General features: G+C 53.0%; 1 protein-coding gene across 1 annotated transcript in view; it reads left to right on the top strand.

Moving 5' to 3' along the window:
• Positions 1-25824, top strand: part of arid2 (AT-rich interactive domain 2) — a 30521-nt gene extending 4697 nt beyond the window's left edge. Inside the window, 22 exon segments of the mRNA XM_060048767.1 lie at positions 6461-6594; positions 7548-7766; positions 8252-8319; positions 8604-8673; positions 9263-9513; positions 10855-10951; positions 11470-11679; positions 14186-14350; positions 16107-16185; positions 16371-16443; positions 16445-16483; positions 16485-16507; positions 16887-16962; positions 16964-17096; positions 17721-18418; positions 18420-19703; positions 19706-19951; positions 21751-21875; positions 23648-23786; positions 24388-24412; positions 24415-24476; positions 24840-25824. Coding sequence (XP_059904750.1) covers positions 6461-6594; positions 7548-7766; positions 8252-8319; positions 8604-8673; positions 9263-9513; positions 10855-10951; positions 11470-11679; positions 14186-14350; positions 16107-16185; positions 16371-16443; positions 16445-16483; positions 16485-16507; positions 16887-16962; positions 16964-17096; positions 17721-18418; positions 18420-19703; positions 19706-19951; positions 21751-21875; positions 23648-23786; positions 24388-24412; positions 24415-24476; positions 24840-24965 — 4342 coding nt within the window. The 3' untranslated portion in view covers positions 24966-25824.
• The last annotated feature ends 6 nt before the right edge of the window (positions 25825-25830 follow it).

Raw genomic sequence — 25830 nt, 5'->3', positions numbered from 1 at the left:
GGTTCTTTTTACACAGTCGTACACATCCTCAGCCTTTCAGTGTGGTGAAAATTAAACTCCCTCCAAAACCAGGCTCATGTGTCATGGCCATAGTGGTTTACCTCTTTTTGTAGCAGGAATATGGCTTGCTGTATTTTGATATTTTAAGGCATGGGGTAACTCTTTTTGAGGACGAGTCCAGTGTGGATGATTTAAAGTGTCCCCTTTACTACTGTTTGCATTACAATTACTATGTTTAGAGACTGACAGCCATATCGACTCATTTATTTGTAGTCATGCCAGTAAACGGTTTTGTAAGATTATAAGTAGTTTGATTTATTGAACTAATATTATCCATATGGCACCTTTCTGTGGAGCTCTGCTGAGTTGGTTCTCTGCTGCATGTTAGATGCCACTTGCAGGGAAACGAGAAAAACGGTTGGATTTTAACCGAAAAATAAGTGAAGTTACTAATGTTTTTTCTTTATTTGCAACAATGTGAAAATGTTTTGGTGGTCATTTTCTTTGATTGTTGTGGTGGGGTCACTTGTTAACATGGCTTGTGTTTATAACCACTGCTGTAAGCTGTTGACCAGATCTTCATCCTCTCTACCTGGGTTCTTATGGTTGTTTTTACAAACCGGGGCACTATGCTGCAATCTGTTGAGCTGTTTATTGAAGTTATAAAAAGTATGTAGGCAAGACCTTGTCTTCCAGCAGAGTGGGAGACAAATGATCTACTGCATCACTGCTGAGAAACCTGTGGCTATTTCCACAAGAAAATAGGTTAAGACAGGGAATGTTGTGGGCAGCTCTCTCCCTCTCCTGGATCATAGAGCTTCCGTCCCAAGTTAGGAATCTGTCTTTTTTTTTTCCCCATCAGTAATTTCCATATTTCTCATCATGTGATCCATTCACATTCCATGTTAGCAATTATTTCAGCAGACGCAAACGTTTGAAAAACCTATGCCATGCTAATGACCGAGAAGTTATGCAATGCAAGGTATACCATGTTGGATTTGTAACTAATGCGTGATCTGCCCTTGCAATGACATTAACGTATTGTTTTTATTCAGTTTGGGTGACTGTGTTGTTTATCGTGTTTTGAGGAGAGGTAGGCTCTCCCTAGGTCAGCCCCCCCTGCTTGATTTGTGTTGCCCTGGCACCTCCTTATGAAAGGAACAGATGGAGAGCCTTGATTTACCAGCTCCTCGTGCAGACCTTAACCTGTGCTCTCTCTCGCCCCGGCACCTAAACGGCTTCATTACATTTTAAAATTGGACTTAAGTCAATGCCACTCACACCGGCTAGGCAGAACAGGTTCTGCTTTCCCCTAGAAGAGCACTTCGTCAAGGCATGTGTTGGCGCGGGGTCGGACTTGTGACCCCGTCACACCGGTGTCCCATCCTGCTGTCTGTAACGGTCCTTCGTAGTCCCCGGCCAGTGCCCTCCTCGTTGCTGGGTTAACATCTGAAATGTCCTGTGATGACATTTTCAGTGCAGACTGCTTGCGTTTCCTGACTGGGGGAGGAGACGGTAACCCTTAAAATCATGCTGCTGTCTTGGAATCCCTCCATAGAGGCGCCCCCCCCCCCCCCCCCCCCTCGGTTATTCTTGGTTATAGTATTATTATTAATTCAGTGCCGAGCAATACTACATTTTAAGACTTGACCCTCTTGTTTCTCCTGCTGTGCTGTTGCTCGTTTCTCGCTGTGTTATTATGACCGGGTCTGGTTCCTCTGTGGGCGAACTCATTTGCTTGGTTTTCACACTTTACCGTATTTTCACTTCTCACTCGTGGCGGTACTTAGACCGGCCTTCAGTGGGTTCGGTACAACCGGACAGCTGAATATTTTATGCGTTTAGGAAGTCTGAACTCACCAGCCAGGAGATGGTTGTTCCTCCTGCCTGTGCTGAACTCTCACCAGTGAGACTGGTCGTCCTGGTTCTTCTGACCGGAGGTTTCTACCCGTCTCAGATCCAGAAGTCAGACTGGGCTACGGCTGAGCTTCTGGATGGAAATGGCACAGCTCCTGGGCAGGAAACCAGAGAGTGCGAGGGCCGGAGTTACGCCGCGTTTCATGTTTTGTTACGGAGACATTCTTCTGATGGCAAACTCGTTGGCGAGTGGTAAAACAGTGTTTTCAGAAGTCTATTTCAGTATTAACACAACGGTCAGTCTATAACACGGGTATCATTTTGAAACTTTACGGACAATTTGTCAAAGGCTGTCCGTGTCCGGAAAGGATGTTTTAGCTCTTCTTCCTAACGGCTACGGAAAAAGTTTAGTTTACTATGCAGTGCTGGCCAAGTTTGTGTTCCTACATATTAAAGATAAGGATGAGAGACGGTGTGTCGACCACGCTGTAGTCTCTATAAGCAGGCTGAGAACAGCCAGAAGGGCGCTGCTATCTATCTGGTCCATTCCTCCAGTCGTTGGTTAAAAAACATAGTGCTCCACCAATCTCTCATCGGTCCATGGTGTGACATTTATGGAGGCAAAATGTGGGCCATTCTCACCCTCTGTGGTCCAGTGTTGTTTGGAGGATGGATACAATAACGGCACACTGGTCGGGTTATACCGGGGGAGATTGTCCTGAACACCTGTCTGCCGTCCTTTTGATCTGTCGGATTTCATGGGTCTTGCACTGACTGCTGCCTCCTTTTTTCTCCCCCTCTCTCCTCTGATGTACCGAGAGTCTTTGACAGAGAACAGTGCGAACAAACCAACTCCCTGCAGGCACTGTACTTCATTCGGTGCAATAAAAGATGTAAAATAAAAACTGAAGGGAGAAATTGTGTTTGGGGGTTCTGCAATCCTTTTGGGTGTGCGATCCGGCTGGCTCTTGGGCGATGGTCCACTGGGAAACCTCTACTCACTTGTGTTTTTTTTTTTGCCAGGCAGCAGACCAGTCGGTCTGGCCTATCGAAGCAGCTACTTGAATCGAGTGAGCTGGCTGTAGTGTCTCCTCCAAACATTTGCCAGCATAGTCACTAAGTGGTTCTTGTGGGCATGTTCTGGGCTGTGTGGGCTGCAGACTGGCATCGCTGTATGCGGCTCCGCGCTGATGTGACCAATCGCAGGCTAACGCTGGGAGTGTTGTGAACTGATGGATGTTTTGATAAGCGACCGCCACCCACTGAAGAGGAAAACATGCGTTCTCGTTTTCTCTGCTGGCATGTCTGTCCGTGTGTTGCAGACTCAGACACGGTGATGTAAGACAAATACTGTCCCCCTAGGCTTTCTGCTCTGGCTTTGAAGGCGGGTATCTCATGTGATGGTGAAGGGAACTCTATTGTCACGTTGACCTTAATGTTTCACAGCTAATGTTGATGGCGTCTTACTGAAAACACATTCTGAAGTTGCACACACTGCAATTTTAAGAGGTACGGTCAAGTGACTGGAAATCATAGATTTCCTACAATATGTGCGTGATCCACCTTTTATTGATGGTGTTGTCGGTGAGCTGGGGTTTCTAACGGCTCGTACAGTTGAAATAATGGCTTAGTAAGGTCAAACCAAACTGCCGTTGGGGTTTATGAATAGTCTGGATCCCTTCCAATTGAACAAATGCACTGACCAATGTTGGTGAATGTGTGGCCGTGGCCACAAGGGGGCAACACATTCCCAGACACGGGAGACACCCAGAGGGGGTGTAGGCCAGCGATGAAACAGACATGCTAGCCTAAGGAATTCTCTGATCCATATCACCTGCGTGATCACTCGGCGAACCCTGTACGCTGGAGGCACAGTGTTTTTGATCTCTCGACGCTTTTACAACTCTGCCGATCCATTTGGTTTGGATTCTGGTTTTGACATGTATTCATTTTTTCCCCCTTGAAATTAAACCTGTACTGGGGGGGCAATGGGTTGGATGGAAACGTTGAGCTGTCGACTTGACTCCGAACTTTAAAGCTGTGAGGCCGAACATGTCGGCTGGCCTTTTAATGTTGTGGACGGCTGGGTGAGGGGGCTGGCCTCGGCCTGCGCTCACACAGCGTTTGATGACACGGCGAAGTGCAGAATAAGCGCTCGCAGGGTCTCTCTCTCTCTCCCTCTGTTCCGCCTCCCTCCCTCCCTCCCTCCCTCTTTACACTCTCTCCAAATGGAGTCTGGGTGTATTTTTAGTCCAGCGTGTCACGTGCAGACCGCGGACGGGGGATTACCTTGGCTACGAACGAGCCAGAGCTCATTCAGAGGCGGCCGCCAGCTCTGACTCACGCGGGCTGCTCCACGGCCTGCCGAGGGGGGGCTCCACGCCGGCCTGCCTAAGGGTGGGGGGGAGGGGCACTCCACGGCGGGCCTCAGGGGGGGGCTGCTCTCAGGGCGGCCGGGCTGGCTGTTGATGGTGGGCTGGTTTGGTAGTATCATTTGGTCAAGTATCGTGGTGTGTGTGTGTGTGTGTGTGTGTGTGTTCGTGTGGTAGGTTTGTGTGTCTGTGGTAGGTTGGAAGGTAGCAGTGGGCTTTTTTTTTTGTTTTGTTTTTTTAGGTTTAGTATTCCAGGTTTACACTTCATCTCCCGATAGTGTAAATAGTTTGATTGTAAATTCAAAATGAATAGGAAGACGAGATCGAAAAGCAAATGTGTGGTGGAGGACCAAACTAGCTCTGTGGGCTCCTGTTGGTTTGCTCCGAGGTAACCCAGGGCTGGTGATTTACATGCGCGGGGGCTGTTGTAGCCCGTAGTAGTAGTCATCATAGTAGTAGTAGTCATCGTGGTAGTATTGTTGCATTGCTGGCGGCGTCGCATCGCGAGCATAGTCATCATTTCTGTCAGAAGGCAGACATGACAAACGGTGTTTTATTTTTAGACGGACGGCTCCTGAGTTGTGGGCGGTGAGCAATACCAAGCGCACACGATAGTACCAGACGCACACAGCAAGATGGCTGGACTATGTTGTTGCCTCCTCGAGATTTGACTAGCAAAGGGGACTGAAATGGAAGGTGAGACTTGTGTTTCTTCTGAGGAGTGTGGAGGGCTGTCTGTCTGTAGATGTCCCGTCAGAGCTCGAGTCATTGCCTTTATGAAAGCATGCCTGCTGCACGTGCAACCGCTCTGCAAGTTGTTTATCAGGGAATCAGTTTGGTGTATTTTATCAAGGCGTTGCTCTATTTGTCATTGTGTGTGTGCGCCCGTGTGTGTGGGTGTGTTTGTGTGTGCGTGCGTGCGCGCTCTCGTCTGCATGTCGTAATGTTTTTGGCATCTTTTACTTGAGGTGTTGATTAAACTGCAGACTGCTCAGTCAAGACTCTGTCAGCAGGAGGAAGTAGATGGCTGTTGATAACATCCACAGCAGTGCCGCTTTCACTGCACTTGGTGCTTCATTCAGCTCTCCCTTGGAGCATGTCAGGCCTGTTGAATGCTGTCCACTCCGGCCGTTGAGCGGGGGGGGGGACGACGACTAGTGTTGTTGTCTGGTTTTGATCTTTTGTTTTGGTGTCGATTTGCCTGATGTGGTCGATGTCTCTTTGGTCGTGGTTTACCTTGTGAAAACAGGCTTGATAGGGGGATGCACAGAGGAGGACTGGATACACAGAGCGCCACGACGAACACGAGAGTTGTTCCGTTTTTGTTTAGCAGGCACTCTCACCCCGATTGATGCGGTGGGGGGGGTGTAAACCCAGGTGCACACACACGCTGTACAGCGGCAGGTGTCTGGTAACCGGTTTGGAGTTGGCTCCCGCGTAGGCTGTGGATGTCGGGGATGCACCCTGTTTGGCTGTACAGGACACCGGGCAGTTGGGGAGGTGGATAATGGAGAGATTATCGCCTTGTTTACGGATGTAACCCAAGCGCTGATGGTTATGACGTTGAACTGGAACATAAGGCAGCCGTCTGTCGGTGTGCGGTTTAGAACGCACAATCGCAAACCCGTATCTCGGTTACACATCTGCACTGTGTCACACCTGGTGTCTTTCTACCTGAGCATTGTCGTTGTATTCACCTGTGTCTCTGAGCATTGTCTCTCTATTCAACACAATGTTTTGGATTTCTTCTTTTATATGTGTTTGTATATATCTATTTTTAAAGGTTTACTCATGAGCAAGAAGGCCGTAACAACAGAAGACTGCTTTTGATTTTATCTGCATTGCAATTAATTGTACCTGCCTTTTGAAACCACGGCAGTAGAGTCTTGCAGAGTAAATAATTAATCTGCATGACTTCACTTAAAGAGGAATCCAAGGCGCTCCGCTCTCGCTTCAATAAACACTGGGTAACTTATGAAAGAATTGCTAAGTGGTAACCTGATGTGTCTCTTTCTTTGTCTTTGTGTCTCTGGCTCTCTCTGTCGCTCTCTCTGTCTCTATCTCTATATTTTTGCGTGTGTGTGTGCGTCTGTCGCTCTCTCTGCGTCTTTTGCGCTCTCTCTATTTCTCTCTCTGACGCTCTCCCTCCTTCTCTCCCTCTCTCCGTCTCTGTCGCTCTCCCTCTCTCTCTCTCTCTCTCTCTCCCCTTCTCTCTCTGTCTCTCTCAACAGATACTTGGAGAAATATGAGAAAGTACACCACTTTGGGGAGGACGATGACGAGTCGCCACCGGGGAATCCCAAAATTTCTCTTCCAATCGGTGCAATTCCCTGCTCCTATAACTACCAGCAACACACTGTATCAGGTAGGCCTTCCTAGCTCCCAACCAGCAACAGCTGTTTCGATGTTCAACTGTTCACAGTGTTCGGCCTGGCCGTTGTGAACATCCATAGACTATTACTTTTGCAGACTTTTTATCTCATTTTATTTAACTTGCTTGTAGCAGCATTGTTTCAAAATAATAGATGAAACAACCCCTTTTTGTCGGCGGATGTTGCCTATCAACACCACGAGAGGTGCTTGCACGACTCTTAATCGCAGCAATTCCCAGATAACGTTCGGAATTACAACCTTGACATTTGCTGACTCCTACCGGCAAATTATTCATGCTCCCCAGACGGTTTAGGGATGTCTGTGACCTTCTTAGAGTGGTGGAACTGTGTTGAAACAGAGGTAGGTAACACCAGTGGAGTAATCATCAAACCCGGAGTATCATTTGGTTGTGTGCGCTCGGTCTGTCACCGGTATTATCTGTATGGCGTGTCCAAGGCTTACAGGCTCATTTCATCTAATGGGAATGGATGGCTTTCTAAGCCTGCTCTACTGCTCCATGCTTTGTTTTAAGTTGTGCAAGCGATGTTTTGAGTCTAGATCTACAGCCAGTCTAGGTGGGCGTAAAAGTCTCGGCCAACACACACCTCATTGCCATAGGGGTGAGATTCTGGAAACTGCATAAAAACCTAAATAAATTGTATGCAGCCCACAGCTTCTGTCTCTCCCGCTAACCCCTAAACCACCAATCATCTCATGGGCTGAAGTGTGGCTGAACCCACATTCATGGCACCTCATCATTCTCTAAACACGGATGTGGTGGTGAACTTCAGAAAGAGTTCAGAAGGACGATCGTTCTTCCAAGTGAAGCTGTTCTTACAAGCACTCTACGATGCTGAATGTCGCTTTGTAGGCCCGGACTACGATAAACACGAGGCTTGTACTGAAACCGTTGTTTCTGTTGCCGTTCGCTTCCCCCCTCCCCAGACTATCTCCGCCAAAGCTACGGGTTGTCGACGGACTTCGCGGCGCCGTGCGACTACAACAAACTGGTGCTGTCGCTGCTCTCGGGCCTGCCCAACGAGGTGGACTTCGCCGTCAACGTGTGCACCCTGCTCTCCAACGAGAGCAAGCACGCCATGCAGCTGGAGAAGGACCCCAAGCTGGTGACGCTGCTCCTCGCCCACACTGGCGTCTTCGACGACTGTACGTGGTTCCCTTGGCGACGCTGCCTCTTCCCGGTTTTTAACCGGGCGGACGATTTGAGAAATTTGCATTTGTTGAAATTTTCTTTTAGGGATGGAGACTTAACGTTCCATATTAACATGTTATAAGTGTTATTTAATCCATCTTCCGACTGCTAATTGTACCCTTTCGAGACGATGAATGCTATAGACATTATCCATGCTTTTATGTGACATCGTTATTACACTCGGTCACGGCTACACAAGCCTAAAGAATAAACGAGAAGCCCATTGTCAGAGGCATCCAACTAACTCGGGGTGTGAATCCCACCAAGCAGTCTCTCTCTCTCTCCCCCCCTGAGTGTTTGAAGATCAAAGCATCTTTTCTTCCTCGAAGCCTTGAAGTGCGCATCCTAACTTTGTACTGTGAGGGAATAGAGGAAGCATCTGGAACCGCTGTCGGAACGCTCTCTGTAACGTTCTCTCTCGCGTTTTGTTTCCCCCCAGCGCTAGGCAGCTTCTCTGGAGTGTTTGGGGCCGACTGGAAGGAGAACACGTCCCGGGACTTCGTCAGGGTAAGGCCGGACTAATCCCTTTCCTACAATCCGATTATTCTATTCCTAACACAAAAGCTTTTGGGGGGCAATCTTCTGTTTTGCCTCAAGGATGTAAACCGAATCAAAGCCTGGATTGTACAATCCCTGTTCCACGTCAGTGTACCGTGCAAAAAGGAACGTTTCCTATTTTTCGGATTCATCAATAATTGACAATGAACGTGACCTCGGATGGTCAGCTTGTGGTTGAGGGCCTGGATGGGCCGGGCGGTGTACCCCCTAACCCTGGCCTTGTGCTTCCATAGTTCTGGAAGGAGGTGGTGGAGGATGTGGAGATCAGGGAGCTCATCTGGGACAGGAGGAGCCCAACACATGGTGAGTAGGACGGCTTCGCTCTACCAGCGTTTCCCCCATTCCATCGGAAATCACATCAGGCAAAAATAAAATGAAAAGGCATGAATGACTCCTTTATTGTGAACTCTCTGTAGTCTTTAGTTCGGCTACCAGAAAATACTTAAATGGAGTTCTTGTTTTACATTTAAAACGATTACCACGGCGTGTTGATTCGTTTTCCAGAAGCCATTACATTTTCCCCACTAACACGTCTCCCAGTGGAGTCCAGTAGCCACTCTCCCCCCCCCCCCCCCCCCCCCATCCTCTCACATCACAGCAGTGCTCAGACTAACCAAGCCTCTCTCTTTGACTCTCTCTCTGTCCCTCTGTCTCCCTTCCTCTCGCTGTCTGTCTGTCTGTCTCTGTCTACCTTCCTCTCTCTGTCTGTCTGTCTATCTCTGTCTCTCTGTCTCCCGTCTCTCTGTGTGTGTGTGTGTGTGTGTGTGTGTGTGTGTGTGTGTGTGTGTGTGTGTGTGTGTGTGTGTGTGTGTGTGTGTGTGTGTGTGTGTGTGTGTGTGTGTGTGTGTGTGTGTGTGTGTGTGTCCATCCTGGTCGCTCCCTCGCCCCTCAGACGGTACGTCATCGGACGCCCCCGTGCCGGCGCTGTTCCACCCGCCGCGGGCGCCCGGCATCAGCGACATGGAGGCCCAGCGGGTGCTGCAGGTGGCGGTCATCCTGCGCAACCTCTCCTTCGAGGAGACCAACGTGAAGCTGCTGGCGGCCAGCCGCACGTGCCTGCGCTTCCTGCTGCTCTGCGCCCACTGCAGCCTCATCTCCCTCCGCCAGCTGGGCCTGGACACGCTGGGCAACGTGGCCGCCGAGGTGGGTCTGACTCCCCAGGAGTTGTTCAGTCAAACTTTATTTGTATGGCACTTTTCATGCAAGCTAATGTGACACAAAGTGCTTTATACGATCCCCCCCATCCCACGACACACCCAGAGATATTCACACATGTAAAAACAATCCCCCCCCCCCCCCCCCCCAACCACCCATACCTAAAGCGATGTCTGTGTGAAATTAAATTAAGTAAATGGATATACTGTATAAGTTGTTGAATTAAAAGGTAAAAATGGCCAAGTGCTTTTGAAACCTTAGTGTCAACCCCAGGGTTTTGAGTTTGCTCTTAAAAATATCCACACTCTGTGTTGTTGTTGTTGTGGTGGTTAGTGGCTCAGTTTGTGTTTAGTAGTCGACACGATGCGAGCTGTGAAGTATCTCAGAGAAGACGAGATGAATTCCACTGCGGCTGTTAAGTAGGGACGTGAATCAGCGGGGACTTTATGATGCGATGCTTACGATTATTCATTGCGATTCTCTAAATATTGTGATGGACAATACAATTATCGAGGAAGCACAGAATCCCGATATGAACAGGAATCGATTTCCCCCCCTCCACCCCTAGTATAAACCACGGTAATCTCTCGCTTTTCTCTGATCTCATCAACATGCGCTTTGACTTCACAGTGATGTGCGCTCGATCCCAATCGCACGCGCGTCAATGATCAGAAGGACCAGGATGTGTTTTTTATTGTTGCTTTAAGTTAGTTCTGCACACGTGTTGGTCTGGCCATTGATTCAGCAAGAAACCACAGCTTGCGTCGGAGCGTCTGGTGTGCTTTAAAGGTGGTGCTTTACTGGAGGAAGCGTGACGGTGTGTGTGGCTAACAAAGGCTTTTTGAGGCCGTGTGTAAAATGTTTGGGGGCCTTTTGATGTCATTAGGTGATCGGCCGCCATCTTAATATTTCAATATTGTGAGTGGCAATCCTGGAGTTTCATATGATGTTCAACATGTAAGAGTTAAGTGTTTTAGAATCATCGTTATTTTATTCATGTTCATGGGGATAATGCTAAGATTGATCCACCCCTCCCAGGTGAAGCTAGCACAATTTAAAACACTAGTGAGCTTTCCCAGTTGCGCCCCCAGCACTGATTTCTGTGTTGGTTTCTGCGACAGCAACACCGTAGAACATCAACGCTCCGCGGCGAATTGCGGCTTTGCTGCACCTCCAGAAACGAACCAGATCCTTAATCTCACCCCAGACAGCGTCTTCATTATCTGTGTCCTTGTTTACGTTCCTCTTTTAAACATGTGGTTAGACTCCGGCCTAATGGCCCTGCAGACCGCCGTAACGTAGGTTCTGCTCCTCTGTGTCTCCCTACAGGTCCAGCTGGACCCAGTGGACTTTCGGACCACCCATCTGATGTTCCACACCGTCACCAAATGCTTGATGTCCAGAGACCGCTTCCTCAAAATGAGAGGTGAGGTTCCGGGCCTGGTCTTGGTGCCGGTCTTGGCCCTGAGTATCGAGGTGTCCCTGAGCAAGGCACCTCAACTTAACTGCTCCCGACGAGCTGGCTGTCGCCTTTCATGGTTAGACACCGCCGTCGGTGTGTGAATGTGTGCATGAATGGGTGAATGTTAGGCGGCAGTGGTGCTTGGAGTGGCTACTGGTTAGAAAAGCGCTGTTGAACTGCAGTCCGTTTACCATTCATCTGCAAACAGGTGACCTCCTGTGGGGTAAGGGTAGGGGACCCCTAGTTTATTTATTTATCCTAAAGATTTATTTTAGCATTTTTATGCTTTATTATAGAATGAGATAGAGAGGAAGGTATGGGAGATGGAGAGGACGACGTGCAGCAGATGACCCCGGGCAGGATTCAAACCCGGGTCGCTGCGTTCAGGACTGAGCCTATATGGTACGCACGCTCACCGGGGTGCTAAACCTTCTCTCTCCTGTCCCCCCCCCGTCCCCGTCCCCGTCCCCCCCGTCCCGCAGCTATGGAGATCCTTGGCAACCTGAGCAAGGCGGAGGACAACGCGGTGCTGATCTGCGAGTACGTGGACCGGGACTCGTACCGGGAGGTGATCGCCCTGCTCACGCTGCCCGACCTCATGCTGCTCATGTCCTCCCTGGAGGTGCTCTACCTCCTGGCCCAGCTCGGCGAGATCCCCTGCTCCAAGATCGCCTCGGTGGACCACAGCATAGGTACGCACCCCCCGACGCGAGCATCGTGCAATCCGGGGACCACTGATGCAATTTAACTATTCAGTTCACTCTGGTATAGAAACTGTTCTGCACATGGTCCTCAACTAAACCGATCAACTAAACTTGAAGAGGTTTTGCACGGGTTAAAACGTGCTCAAATCAGCCAAGGTCTTCCGCTCCAGAAGAGGCCAGACTCAGTCCATAGTTTACGTCCCGGAAGGACAATTAAACCCAGTGGTTCGCAAACTTTTTGACTGTTTTATTTAGGTCTTAAAGGGGTGATATCATGGTTTTTCGACTTTGCCCTTTCCTTGAGAATCCTATATTAAATATGTATACATGTTTTACGTTTGCTAAGCTAGAAAAATATAAGTCTGAGCCAGGGGGCGTATTTGCGCCCACTGAGAACGCCACTCAATAAGTGCCTGAAGCAGCACGTTTGTGCTCAAACTTTACTTCCGTAATAGTGTGACAACATACTGTGCTGAAGTGCAGAAGTTGGGCCTCCTGGCTACCCACAATGTTCATAACTTCCCGGGGGGGGGGGGGGGGGGGGGGGGGTGTATTTTGATGGGGTATTTGAAATCCTCGCAGTTCCAGCTTCTTATGTTTTTTATGCCCACTACGGTAGCATCTGGTAGAGGTTCTGCACAGGTTATAGCGTACTTAAAAGACAGGCGCATACTCCAAGAAACGGGGTATATTTAATGTCCTTGGTATGCAATGTAAACAACAAACGTTAGGCATTCATCCAACATGGAAGGAATAACGAAACGATGGACCGAATACTCAATGCAAGATTTGGCTCGCACAGTGCGACGCAACAAGCAAACAGACTGTTCAGGCATCCGCTGGCAGACGTGAGTGTGTAGGAGTGTACGACACTTTTATATTTTTGACCTGTGAATTGAAGGCGGATGCCTGCCAAAACTGTCTGTGGCGAGTCCTGGCTCGTATGGGGGAGAAAAGGTCTGAGACGCAGGGAGAAGGGGGGGGGTGAAGATCCACGTCTGATCACAGGCCGACAGGCTGCCAGGACAAGGAGCGACGGATCAGAAGCAATATGGTCCCGTTCCTCTGGCATGTGTCAGTGAGAGAGTGAAGGCTCGTTTGACGAGGGGAACATGGAGTTGAAATGATCAGTCAGTGGCTGGGAGGAGCTTTGTTTCATAGGGTTAAATTAAACCTAGAAAAAGTGTCTCAAAGTGGATGCCCATGTCTCCGACGGTCTCTCGTATCGACGGTGGAACATCTCTCTGACGTTGACCATGACTAAAAGAGCGATATGAGGGGGTTATAGCTTTCAGCGGTCAGATATACCGAGTCAGAGAGCGTGTTTACCGTGTGGCTCCGCAGCCGCAGGGACCACCGCGTGGGCGGGTTTCAGCGAGGTAATGAACGGCGGAGAGCGCGCCGGTTGTTTTTCCGTCCAGGCGTACTCCAGCGTGGAGTACATTCTGCATCCTGTCTGCCATCGAACGCACCGCTAAGTGCGCTTAAGTGTCATCAGCGGGCCACGAGTCAAGGGTAGTTATCAGGATGAAACGCCCCCGCGATCGGTACCCACGTCTGAGACTCACGCGTATCCTCCTGTCCACCTCCGTCTCCCCCTCTTCACTTCCACTCACCCCTATCCCCCCTCTGTCTCACCCTCTGTCTCACCCTCTGTCTCTCCCCCTGTCTCCCTTTCTCTGTCTCCCCCTCTATGTTTTCCACTCCTCCTCTGAACCTATCTCCCTCTGTCTCCACCTCTCTCCCTCTTCCTCCCCCTCTCCTCCTCCTCCGTCTCCTCATCTCTGTCTCCCCCTCCTCCTCCTCTCTGTCTCCCCCCTCCTCCCCCTCTCTGTCCCCCCTCCTCTCTCCCTCTTCCTCCCCCTCTCTCCCTCTTCCTCCTCCTCCGTCTCCTCCTCTCTGTCTCCCCCCTTCCTCCTCTCTGTCTCCCCCCTTCCTCCTCTCTGTCTCCCTCCTCCTTCTCCCCCTCTCTGTCTCCCCTCTCTCCCTCTCTCTCCCTCTTCCCCCCCCCTCCTCTGTCTCCCCTCTCTCCCTCTCTCTTCCCCCCCCCCCTCCTCTGTCTCCTCTGTCTCCCCTCTCTCCCTCTTCCTCCCCCTCCTCCGTCTCCTCCTCTCTGTCTCCCCCCTTCCTCCTCTCTGTCTCCCCCCTTCCTCCTCTCTGTCTCCCTCCTCCTTCTCCCCCTCTCTGTCTCCCCTCTCTCCCTCTCTCTCCCTCTCCCCCCCCCCCTCTCTGTCTCCTCTCTCTCCCTCTTCCCCCCCTCCCCTCTGTCTCCCCTCTCTCTCCCTCTTCCCCCCCCCCCCTCCTCCTCCCCCCCCTCCTCCTCCTTCTCCCCCTCTCTGTCTCCCCTCTCTCCCTCTCTCTCCCTCTTCCCCCCCCCCCTCCTCTGTCTCCCCTCTCTCCCTCTCTCTCCCTCTTCCCCCCCCCCCTCCTCTGTCTCCCCTCTCTCTCTCTCTCTCTCTCCCCCCCCCCCCCTCCTCCTCTGTCTCCCCCCCAGACCTCCTGGTGCGTCTCGTCTCGGTGGACCTCCACACCTTCGGGCCGGACGCCCTCACGGCGGTGCGGCTCATCGAGCACCAGGCCAGCGCGGGCCAGGCGGCCGAGGCGCGCCCCCAGCTGGTGGAGCAGACCCCTGTCCCGGCCCCCGGGGCCCCCCTACCTGGTGAGTGTCCCCGCACCACTCCCTAGTGGGTCGTACGGATCTAGCGAGCTGGGCGTTGGTAACGTCCTGATCACGACCAGAGTTTTAATACAATAATAGTCATGCAAAACATGATGTGTGATATTTGGTCCAGCGGGTTGACTTGTAAACAGAAGGGTGCTAGTTCGATCCCCGGCTCCTCCTAGCTGAGTGTCGAGGTGTCCCTGAGCGAGACGCCTCACCCTGACTGTTCCCGACGAGCTGGCTGTCGCCTTGAGGGGTTGACTCCGCCGCTCGTGTGTGAATATGTGTATGAACCGCGGATAAAGCGTTTGCTAAATGCCCTTGAATAAAAAAACGACAAGCAACCAATTTTTTTGCATCATCAGAGTATATATTCCTAGTCTATCCAAGTATCTGTTGGAGTCAGATGTGAAAGAGCATTTCTAACTCAACCAGAGCGTGTCGGTAACCCTGGCTGGGCTTGGAGAGGGCCACCATGCAAGCATCAGCCCCATAGTCTTGACACTTCGGGAATCGGTGTCACCAAACGGCCTGTGTTAGTCTAAACACAGAAGATGTGGGGGCATGTTGTGTCTACCAGATCCCTACTCCGCACCTCTCCTTCGTTGACTCATTAGTAGGTTAATGGACGTCCAAAAATAATGGGAAGATTTTCCATTTCTGTTACTATGTGTAAAAATACCACCGCGTGGGTCATGGGGACAAATAAACACAGCACTGTAGCAGAGTCTTACCGCTACGTAATCCTATCACTCGTCTCCTTCTGACACCTGGTGGAAAACCAGAGAAATGCGTTGTTAATAATCCCAAGGTAATTATCAGGCTTTGTTCCCCTCGCTCCATCTGCAACTCAAACTGCTGCAGTGGCTCGGATCCTATTGGTCTCTAATATGTCTTGTCTCTCTCACTCTGTCTCTCTCTCTCTCTGTCCCTCTCTCTCTGTCTGTCCCTCTTTGTATCTCTCTTGTCTGTCTGTCTCTCTGTATCGCTCTGTCTTCATCTGTCTGTCTCTCTGTATCTCTCTCTCTTCGTCTGTCTGTCTCTGTATCTCTCTTCATCTGTCTCTCTTCATCTGTCTCTTCATCTGTCTCTCTTCATCTGTCTCTCTTCATCTGTCCCTCTCTTCTGTCTCTCTCTTCGTCTGTCTCTCTCTTCGTCTGTCTCTCTCTCTTCATCTGTCCCTCTCTTCGTCTGTCTCTCTCTTCATCTGTCTCTCTCTCTCCATTTGTCTCTCTCTCTGTCTCTGTGTCCCTGTCCCTGTCTCTCTGTCCCTGTCCCTGTCTCTCTGTCCCTGTCTCTCTCTCTCTCTGTCCCTGTCTCTCTCTCTCTCTCTGTCCCTGTCTCTCTCTCTCTGTCCCTGTCTCTCTCTCTCTCTCTCTGTCCCTGTCTCTCTCTCTCTGTCCCTGTCTCTCTCTGTCTCTGTCTCTCTGTCCCTGTCCCTCTCTCTCTGTCCCTGTCTCTCTGTCCCTGTCTCTCTCTCTCTCTCTCTGTCTCTCTTCATCTGTCTCTCTCTTCGTCTCTGTCTCTCTGTCCCTGTCTCTCTGTCCCTGTCTCTCTGTCTCTGTCTCTCTGTCTCTGTCTCTCTCTCTCTCTGTCCCTGTCTCTCTGTCTCTGTCTCTCTGTCCCTGTCTCTCTCTCTCTCTCTGTCTCTCTCTCTCTCTCTGTCCCTGTCTCTCTCTCTCTCTCTGTCCCTGTCTCTCTCTCTCTGTCCCTGTCTCTCTCTCTCTGTCTCCGTCTCCGTCTCCATCTCCAGTAACACGTGTTCCAGCCCAGGCGACTCCTACACCCCCTGGCATCGTGGAGCTGGACGGGGAGAAGTTTACGCTACAGTGGTGAGGCCGTCGCATACCAACAACGCGCATCTCCTTCCTTAATCCTCCCTCAACCTCCACATTTGAATTGTGTCCTCTCATCTGAATCCAATATCCGCAGCTTGTCTGAAACACGGCCTTCTCAAGCGTCCACCGTCGCCCACCTCTCGCACAACATGTCTCACACAACATGTCTCCTCCCTCAGGCTCAACGCCCACTTTGAGGTGCAGGCGGAGGCGTCTGTGTCGCGGTCGGAGGTGTACTCGGAGTACCTGGCACACGTGCAGCAAGATGGGCCGCACTAACATCCTGAACTCCCACAGGCTTCCTGAAATGCTTACGGTCAGCCTCACACACACACACCACACACCACACCCCCCCCCCCCTCCCCACCCACCCACCCACCACACCTCTGTGTCTGTAGGCCCTCTCTTGGTTGTTGTCCCATGGGGTTCGATTTGTATTCACACCTTAATGCAGTCCATTAACAACATGAGACTGACCTGCTGTTTGAAGCTTCAAGCATCAACAGGAAAAGGGCACATGTAAGGGCACATGTAAGGGCACATGTAAGGGCACATGTAAGGGCACATGTAAGGGCACATGTAAGGGCACATGCCGTATCGATTTGAATCGGATAATCCCCCCAAAACTGCACTCATTATTTTGAAAGTGGCCCTGGATGAACGGATGAGTGACTGCCTCCCCCCTCTCACCACAGGACGGTGTTCCCCAACCACACCATGCGACGGCAGGACGACGCCAAGCCGGGCAGCCAGGTGCAGATCTTCCTGGTGGGGGATGAGGAGGAAGGCCATCCCCCTGCCCATCCAGCTGTACTACCAGCAGCAGCAGCCGGCCGGCCCCCCAGATGATGGCCGAGGCTGTAGCGCCCCCCCTCAGGTGGGGCATGTGCACGGCGGTCTTCGTCGCTAAGTAAAGCCGTGTTTCTCAGAGTGTGTGGCATGGCGGTGGTACTACAGGGGGGGGGGGGGAGGGGGGAGACGGGAAGGGAGGATGTAGTGAGGAGGGAAGCTGCGTCGCAGGCCGCAGAGGACCCGAGGTGAACCGGAGCGAACCGCCATACGCGTGCTGAACACGAGTTTGTGACGAATGCATCCACTACTGACGCAGTCAAGCTACAAGTGGCGTCATCGACGCAAACTCGATGGCTTGTCGACGTTTCGGCGCCCGTCACGCACCTTTGAAGTGTCTGCATTACTTTGACGAAAAGGGTTGGGAATGGACCACTGCTGTAATCCGAACAAATAAAAGTTACCGAACTTGGTTCTCCTTCCGAATCCGACAGCTTACTAACTCACTCGGTGCAGGTGAGCCAGCGAATTCGGAAACAAAGTTCGGAAAGGGCGATCGTTGGGTCACTTTTTGTTTGTTCGGAAGGCATCAGCAGTCTTGGTCATAGTGGCTCTCGTTTTGTTTTTTATTTATTGTGTGCTTGGGATCGTTCTCGGCTCCTAACACACAAGCGTCTCCCCATCACTGACCACCGCCTGTTGTTGTTCTTCCCCCCCGTTCTGCCCTCTAGTCCTGGGAGCCCAGCTGGTGCGGGGCCCGGCCGGCACCCCCCAACCCGTGGCGTTCACCCTGCACGAGCCGCGGCACCCGGGCCCCCAGCAAGGGGCCCCCAGCCCGCTGGCCGCCGCCACACAGCAGCTCCGCGCGGGCCCCGTGCTCCAGATCCCCGCGTCGACGGCGGTCATCCAGAACCACAGTCCCCAGAACCCCCCTCCTCACCCCCATCACCCCCAGCAGTCGCCGAGCGCGGCCCCCGTCACGCTCTTCAAGCAGGTGCCCCCCGGCCACATCCTGACGGCCCGGGTGCAGGGCGTGTGCCCCCCCCTGGGGGCCACGCCCCAGCCCGAGGCCCCCAACGCCGCGGCCCCCGGCTCTTCCTCCATCCAGAACTTCCAGGTGGCCGGGGGCCAGGTGTTCACCATCGCGGGCGTGTCCGGCGCCCAGGGCTCGCCGCGGGTCACCTTCCAAAACATCGCCCCCAAGCCGGCGCCGCCCCCGCCCGGGGGTCTGGCGGCGACGACGGCGACCGGCGCCGCCGTCCCGCACGCTCAGCCGCCGCAGGGCGTGGTCATGGTGGGCGCCACCCAGCAGCAGAGCCCCGCCTACACGCCCGCCCTCCACCAGATCGTCCTGGCCAACCCCGGCGCGGCCCAGACGCTCCCGACGGCGGGGCCGCCCGGCTCCCCCTCGGGCCCCTGCCCCCCCGCGGCCGCCCCGCCCCCACCCACCACCCCACGGCCAGCTGCAGCCGCCGCAGACGGTCAGCCACATGCTGTCCCTGAAGCGGCAGCAGCAGCAGCAGCAGCAGCAGCTCCAGGTCGTGGCCCAGCCGCCCCCACCTACCTCCGCCGAGTCCAGCTTGATCAAACAGCTTCTGCTTCCAAAGCGGGGTCCCAGCACCCCGGGGGGGAAGCTCATCCTCCCGGCCCCCCAGGTGCCCCCGCCCGCCGCCGCCGCCGCCGGAGGCCCGACGGCGCCCGCCCAGCAGGTGGTCTACCAGGCCAGCTACACTGCCCAGTGCCCCCCGCCCCCACAGCAGCCCCAGCAGCTCAGCATGCAGCTGGTCCCGGGGCCCCTCCAGGCCGGCGGCGGCGGGGGGGCCCCCCTCCAGGCGGTGCAGCTGCTCCCGGGCCAGGTGCTCTCGGCCGGGAGCCCGGGGGCCGCCACCGTCATCCAGGGCCCCGCGGCGGGGGGGCAGGTCACCTTCACGGTGGTCCCCGGCACGGGCTTCACCACGTCGGCCGCCGCCGCCGCCGTCAGCCAGGGCGCCGTGGCGCCGGGCGTGTCCCCGCCCCCGTTCCCCGCGGGGTCGACGCCCTACCGCGCGCCGGCCACGCCGCCGCCGCCCCCTCCCCCGGCCCCGGGCCCGCTGAGGGGCGACAAGATCATCTGCCAGAAGGAGGAGGAGGCCAAGGACGCGGCGGGGCTGCACCTCCACGAGCGGAGGATCGAGGTGATGGAGAACTCGTCGGTGGCCGACGGCGGCTCCTCCAACGGCACGGCCAGCAACGGGGAGCTGGCCCCGCCCGGCGCCAAGCTCCTGAACGGCAGGAAGTGCGCCGAGGCGGGCCTGCCGTCGCACCACTCAGGGATCGGCACGGCGGCGCCCAACGGGCCGGCGGTGGCGGGGGCCAACGGGAGGCCGGCTCCGGGGGACGGCGGCAAGACGCTGGTGAACGGCGTGTGCGACGTGGAGCGCGACGGCTGGCGGGCGGCGGCGTCCCACAACAAAAACATTCCAAATCACGTGGCTTCCAGACAGTACGTGGGGAACGGGGAGGTGGGCGCGTCAGGGCCCGGCTCCCCCCTCCCCGGCCCCCAGCAGGACGCGGCCAAAGTCCCGCAGGCGGAGCGGCTGGCCAACGGGCCCCCGGCGGCCGCCAACGGCCCCACGGGGCCCGGCCACGCCCTCCCTGCCCTGAGACAGCGGCTGCTCCCCAACGCCCCCCTCCCCCCCACCGCCGCCATCACTGTTACCTCCCAGGGGCCCGCGCCGCCGCCTCGGCCAACGGCCTGGCCCCCGAGCCCCGGGGCCTCAAGCGGCCCTCGGGCCCCGAGGACTGGCCCCCGGTGGTCCCCAGTAAGGTGGGCGTGCGGATCATCACCATCAGCGACCCCAACAACGCGGGCAGCACCGCCACCATGGTGGCGGTGCCCGCGGGAACGGACCCAAGCACAGTAGCCAAAGTAGCAATAGAGAAGGCCTCTCTGCAGAGGACCTGCTCACCCCCACAGGCAGCTGGCCCCCCGGTGAGTCCCCCCCTCCCCCCTGTCCTCTACCTGAGTCCCCCCCTCCCCCCTGTCCTCTACCTGAGTCCCCCCCTCCCCCCTGTCCTCTACCTGAGTCCCCCCCTCCCCCCTGTCCTCTACCTGAGGCCCCAGGCTCCTCCGGCCCGGGTGGCTGAGTGCTGCTAGGCCCGGTGGTTTGTGGGTATTTTCATGTTTATTGTAGAAACCTTCTTTCCAGTAGATCATTTGTATATACGGCTATATAACTACAGGGAGGAAATGAAAATGGTTTCACAGAGAATGAGTTCTTATACTTTATACAATTTAACTGTTTTAATTAATTTCTGCATTTTTAAATCCTGTTTTTAATGGAGGTATTGATCACAAATATTCCACATGGTGGTCAAATTAGCCTTCTCGTTGTTTAGATATGTTGAACTGCCCTAGAAGGCAGTGTGTGCCAGCTGCACATCAATACTGGCAGTGAATCCTTTCCCCTCACCGCGTTAACCTCCTCAAGCTGAATCAATCAATGAAGGCTATCTGTAGGCAGTGTAAAACATTTAGTTTAAAACGTGTTAATCCATGCGCTGATCCTGACACTCGTCAGCGAGCGATTCACACTGCAGCGAGTCTACATTGTGCCCAAATCGCCCTGTTTTTAAATGCATTGGGTGATGAAATGTGTGGTTTCTATGCGATGGTTATATGCGTAGTAAGACATGCATTATTCATGTAGGTTTTAAAAACTGCCCGTCGTTTCATTGTGTGAATAAAGAGCAGTTTGTTTTCTCACTATCGATGGGAACTTAATCCAGACACGGGCTGTAGGTCTTATCGATCCATTAGCTCAGAGACAAGGCGTTGGCCTATCACTCGGTAGACCGGGGTTCGATTCCCCGGTGAGCACATGGAGGTTAAAGAAGGCGGGGCCAGTTAAGACCATGTGGTCCCCACCGATACCTACCTCCTAGAGCAACGCATCTGAGTGAACAACCCCCGTCTGTAGGGAGGCCTGGGTACTGCTCAGACGACAACAGCACTACTTTATATTCAGTTCAGGCCCACCGCCTCCATCTTGTCACCACAAAGAAACCATAAGTTACATCAAGTTTATAGAAGAGGACTCTTGTCTTCTGAAAAGAAATCGCAAAGTAATGGTTTCACTATCTTGTCCCTGTGTTTTAACTATCAATATTGTTTGTCCAGACATTCTTCGTAGCACTCTACACCCTACAGGTGCTTTAGTAACACGATAAACATGGATGCCAATGTTATTTTAATCGGGTGTTCGAGTTTCAGTTTCAATTTCAGATTTACTTAGAATTGGTGTTAACAAAAACACGGTTAAAGTGTGGATGCTTGAGGTGAACTCTGTGCCCTAACCCGCCTTTAACGGGTTAAAGTGTGTGTGTTTGAGGTGAACTCTGTGCCCTAACCCGCCTTTAACGGGTTACAGTGTGTGTGTTTGAGGTGAACTGTGTCCCTAACCGTCTTTAACCTGTTAAAGTGTGTGTGTTTGAGGTGAACTGTGTCCCTAACCCGTCTTTAACGGGTTACAGTGTGTGTGTTTGAGGTGAACTGTGTCCCTAACCCGTCTTTAACGGGTTAAAGTGTGTGTGTTTGAGGTGAACTGTGTCCCTAACCCGTCTTTAACGGGTTACAGTGTGTGTGTTTTGAGGTGAACTGTGTCCCTAACCCGTCTTTAACGGGTTACAGTGTGTGTGTTTGAGGTGAACTGTCCCTAACCCGTCTTTAACGGGTTACAGTGTGTGTGTTTGAGGTGAACTGTGTCCCTAACCCGTCTCCCCCTCCTGCAGCTCGGCGGCCCCCCCCCCGCCGCCCCCGTCCCGGCAGGCAGCCCCGGCCCCCCCCCTGCCGCCGCCCCGGAGCCCATCAGGAAAGCAGGGCAGAACTTCAAGTGTCTGTGGCAGTCGTGTAAACGGTCAGTCGCCCAGCTCTGTCTGTCTGTCTGTCTGTCTGTCTGTCTGTCTGTCTGTCTGTCTGTCTGTCTGTCTGTCTGTCTGTCTGTCTGTCTGTCTGTCTGTCTGTCTGTCTGTCTGTCTGTCTGTCTGTCTGTCTGTCTGTCTGTCTGTCTGTCCTGTCTGTCTGTCTGTCTGTCTGTCTGTCTGTCTGTCTGTCTGTCTGTCGTCTGTCTGTCTGTCTGTCTGTCTGTCTGTCTGTCTGTCTGTCTGTCTGTCTGTCTGTCTGTCTGTCTGTCTGTCTGTCTGTCTGTCTGTCTGTCTGTCTGTCTGTCTGTCTGTCTGTCTGTCTGTCTGTCTGTCTGTCTGTCTGTCTGTCTGTCTGTCTGTCTGTCTGTCTGTCTGTCTGTCTGTCTGTCTGTCTGTCTGTCTGTCTGTCTGTCTGTCTGTCTGTCTGTCTGTCTGTCTGTCTGTCTGTCTGTCTGTCTGTCTGTCTGTCTGTCTGTCTGTCTGTCTGTCTGTCTGTCTGTCTGTCTGTCTGTCTGTCTGTCTGTCTGTCTGTCTGTCTGTCTGTCTGTCTGTCTGTCTGTCTGTCTGTCTGTCTGTCTGTCTGTCTGTCTGTCTGTCTGTCTGTCTGTCTGTCTGTCTGTCTGTCTGTCTGTCTGTCTGTCTGTCTGTCTGTCTGTCTGTCTGTCTGTCTGTCTGTCTGTCTGTCTGTCTGTCTGTCTGTCTGTCTGTCTGTCTGTCTGTCTGTCTGTCTGTCTGTCTGTCTGTCTGTCTGTCTGTCTGTCTGTCTGTCTGTCTGTCTGTCTGTCTGTCTGTCTGTCTGTCTGTCTGTCTGTCTGTCTGTCTGTCTGTCTGTCTGTCTGTCTGTCTGTCTGTCTGTCTGTCTGTCTGTCTGTCTGTCTGTCTGTCTGTCTGTCTGTCTGTCTGTCTGTCTGTCTGTCTGTCTGTCTGTCTGTCTGTCTGTCTGTCTGTCTGTCTGTCTGTCTGTCTGTCTGTCTGTCTGTCTGTCTGTCTGTCTGTCTGTCTGTCTGTCTGTCTGTCTGTCTGTCTGTCTGTCTGTCTGTCTGTCTGTCTGTCTGTCTGTCTGTCTGTCTGTCTGTCTGTCTGTCTGTCTGTCTGTCTGTCTGTCTGTCTGTCTGTCTGTCTGTCTGTCTGTCTGTCTGTCTGTCTGTCTGTCTGTCGTCTGTCTGTCTGTCTGTCTGTCTGTCTGTCTGTCTGTCTGTCTGTCTGTCTGTCTGTCTGTCTGTCTGTCTGTCTGTCTGTCTGTCTGTCTGTCTGTCTGTCTGTCTGTCTGTCTGTCTGTCTGTCTGTCTCACCACATCTGGGTGGACACTGCCAAGTGTGACTCATTTCCGGTTCAATATATATACTGCAATGTTCCAGTAACGATGATTAAAAATGAGATTTTATAATTAAAGATGGTGGCAGAAGAGTCTCCTTGATACGCTGCTCACAGAAAAAAAGGTTTTCGGAATCGATTCAAAGGAATCCAGACGTTTTACGTGATGGATTTCACGTCCAATCCATTCGCTCAGTCGCGATTCGGGGTTCACTTCCCCGCCGCAGTATACGGAGGTTAAAGAAGGCGGGGCCAGTTAAGACCATGTGGTCCCCACCGATACCAACCTCCTAGAGCAACGCGTCTGGGTGAACAACCCCCGTCCGTAGGGAGGTCTGGGTGACTGCTCAGACGGCTACAGCACCTTAAGGAGCCGTGCTATCTACAGTCTTCATGGGGGGGGTTAAGTGTGTGTCCCGTCACCCTGACGACGCCCCTCTCTCTCCGCAGGTGGTTTGAGACGCCGTCGCAGGTGTTCTACCACGGGGCCACGACCCACGGCAGCAAGGAGGCCTACCGGGGCCACTGTCTGTGGGAGGGCTGCGAGCCCTTCCCCCGGCAGAGACTCTCCTTCGTGACCCACCTCCAGGTGAGACCCCCCCCCCCCCACAGAGACACCGGGGCGCGAACCGTACACCGCCGTGGGTCGCGACCTAGCGCTGCGCTACGATCAAGCGGCTAATGTTTACACCAGACCGAACACCGGGGATCAACGCTGACACAATCTCACTTTTTTTTTGCTTTACTTGCTATACTTTAACTTGGATGCTTAACTTTTGTCTTTACTTGCAGTGTTGCATAACGTTAGTCTCATAGCATAATTGCCTAAGTTATGTTTTAAGGTTCATCTTTTATTTAGTCAAATAGATGACTGAGGCAGATAGTGATTACGAAATGAAGAAGCACTCTGATTGGCTTAGGATAAAGCCAATGGGGCACGGTGATTCAGCGCGTCAGGAGAGTAGAGTTAGGTTAGATATCACAATTTGCCATCATTTTGACAATTCTGTTATGAGGCTCACGGTAACAATTATGCTTGAGGCGTCAAGCATATTTTAATTTCTCGAGTCCTGGGCTAAAACTTTTGTTTTGGGGTCGTTACCAAGGGGCAGGTTGGGCTCTCTACCCGGGGCGGCTGGGGGTCTCTACCCCAGGTAGCCTCGACCTGATCATTCTCCCGTCCTCTCCAGGATAAACACTGTTCCCGGGACGCGCTGCTGCAGGGTTGAAGCTGGAGGAGCAGTCCCAGAACAGCCCCAATCCCAACGCTTCCCAGTAAGTGCTGGTTCGCTGACTCGTCTAAAACTCTGTCCAGCCGGCTGTAAAGTTTTTGTTTAGATTTTTTGCCGGGGCGTGTCTGCTCTCTGGGAGCGACCCAGATCCTCACATATGTTCACGGCGGAGGCTTGTGACTTAACGGAACACGTGCGACCAGCATCAAGTTATTCTGTTGCTATTTCCACTCCTACCCGCCATATGGGTTTCTATTTTTAGCCAACTCCTCTGAAGAAGTGATTACATAACGAGCTTGAGGTTGCATGGTGCGCTTTTGGATACACATATCTGCTTAACTAGAGTAGAGACCTGGCGATGGAACTAGACTAGAGTCCTGACCTGTGTGTGTGTGTGTGTGTGTGTGCAGGACCCCCCGGTGGCCAGCAGCACCCCGCCCACGCGGCCCCAGAAAGCTATCGTCAATCACCCCAGCGCTGCCCTCATGGCCCTGCGCCGGGGGTCCCGCAACCTGGTCTTCAGGACTTCACCGTGAGTACCCCCCCCCCCCCAGAACATGATGTCACCCCGTTAGTGTTGGCGGTGTTAACGTGGATGTGCTCTGTATAAAGGTTTTAGAGGATCTATAAAGAGGGGATCAGGCTAATAAATCAACCCCAGTTCTAAAGTTTTAATATCGGCAGAACATTTACGCCGATGTATATCGGTGGAGGTTAAAGAAGGCGGGGCCAGTTAAGACCATGTGGTCCCCACCGATACCAACCTCCTAGAGCAACGCGTCTGAGTGAACAACCCCCGTCTGTAGGGAGGCCTGGTGACTGCTCAGACGACTACAGCACTACTTTATCTACAGTCTGAACGAGGGATGATGACCGTTTGACCGATGGTTGACCGTATCAACGTTAACCGATCAATCTCGTCGCTTGTCGGTTAAAAACAAAAATTGGGGTCAGAGTGGACTGTGGAGTGTGTTGGTTTCACTTCACACAAAAAGTTGATCAGATGAGGTGACCGATTGGAAGTCGGACGGACACTTCTTAACAAGTCTTAAATATTCCCGCATGCGAGCGGCGGAGAATATGATCTCTAAATGATTATGGACAGTAGACTAAGACTACAGTTGGCCATCTCATTCCAAGATATTTTTGTGTGAAGTGAAAAAAATTATCCCTCACACAAATTTTTTCCGTCTCCTCCAAACTAAACAAGCGGCGTCTCTTCGGAGCTGTCATTTTCATAACGAGCCGCGGCAATGTTTCAAATGAGTTCCTAACGCTGCCCTCCTTGGGATTGGCCCCTGGTGAGTCCCCTTGCAGGGTCTCAGCCAGGTGGGCGTTCGGGCCCGCTCTCCACACGCGGTGAACTTGCAGTTAATTCAAACACGGGTCGTGCCGCGGTTT

This window comes from Gadus macrocephalus, chromosome 4 (assembly GCF_031168955.1).
Source record: "Gadus macrocephalus chromosome 4, ASM3116895v1".
Classification (NCBI taxonomy): Eukaryota; Metazoa; Chordata; class Actinopteri; order Gadiformes; family Gadidae; genus Gadus; species Gadus macrocephalus.
Note: the sequence above shows the minus strand (reverse complement) of the source record. Positions and strands in the feature narration are given on the sequence as shown.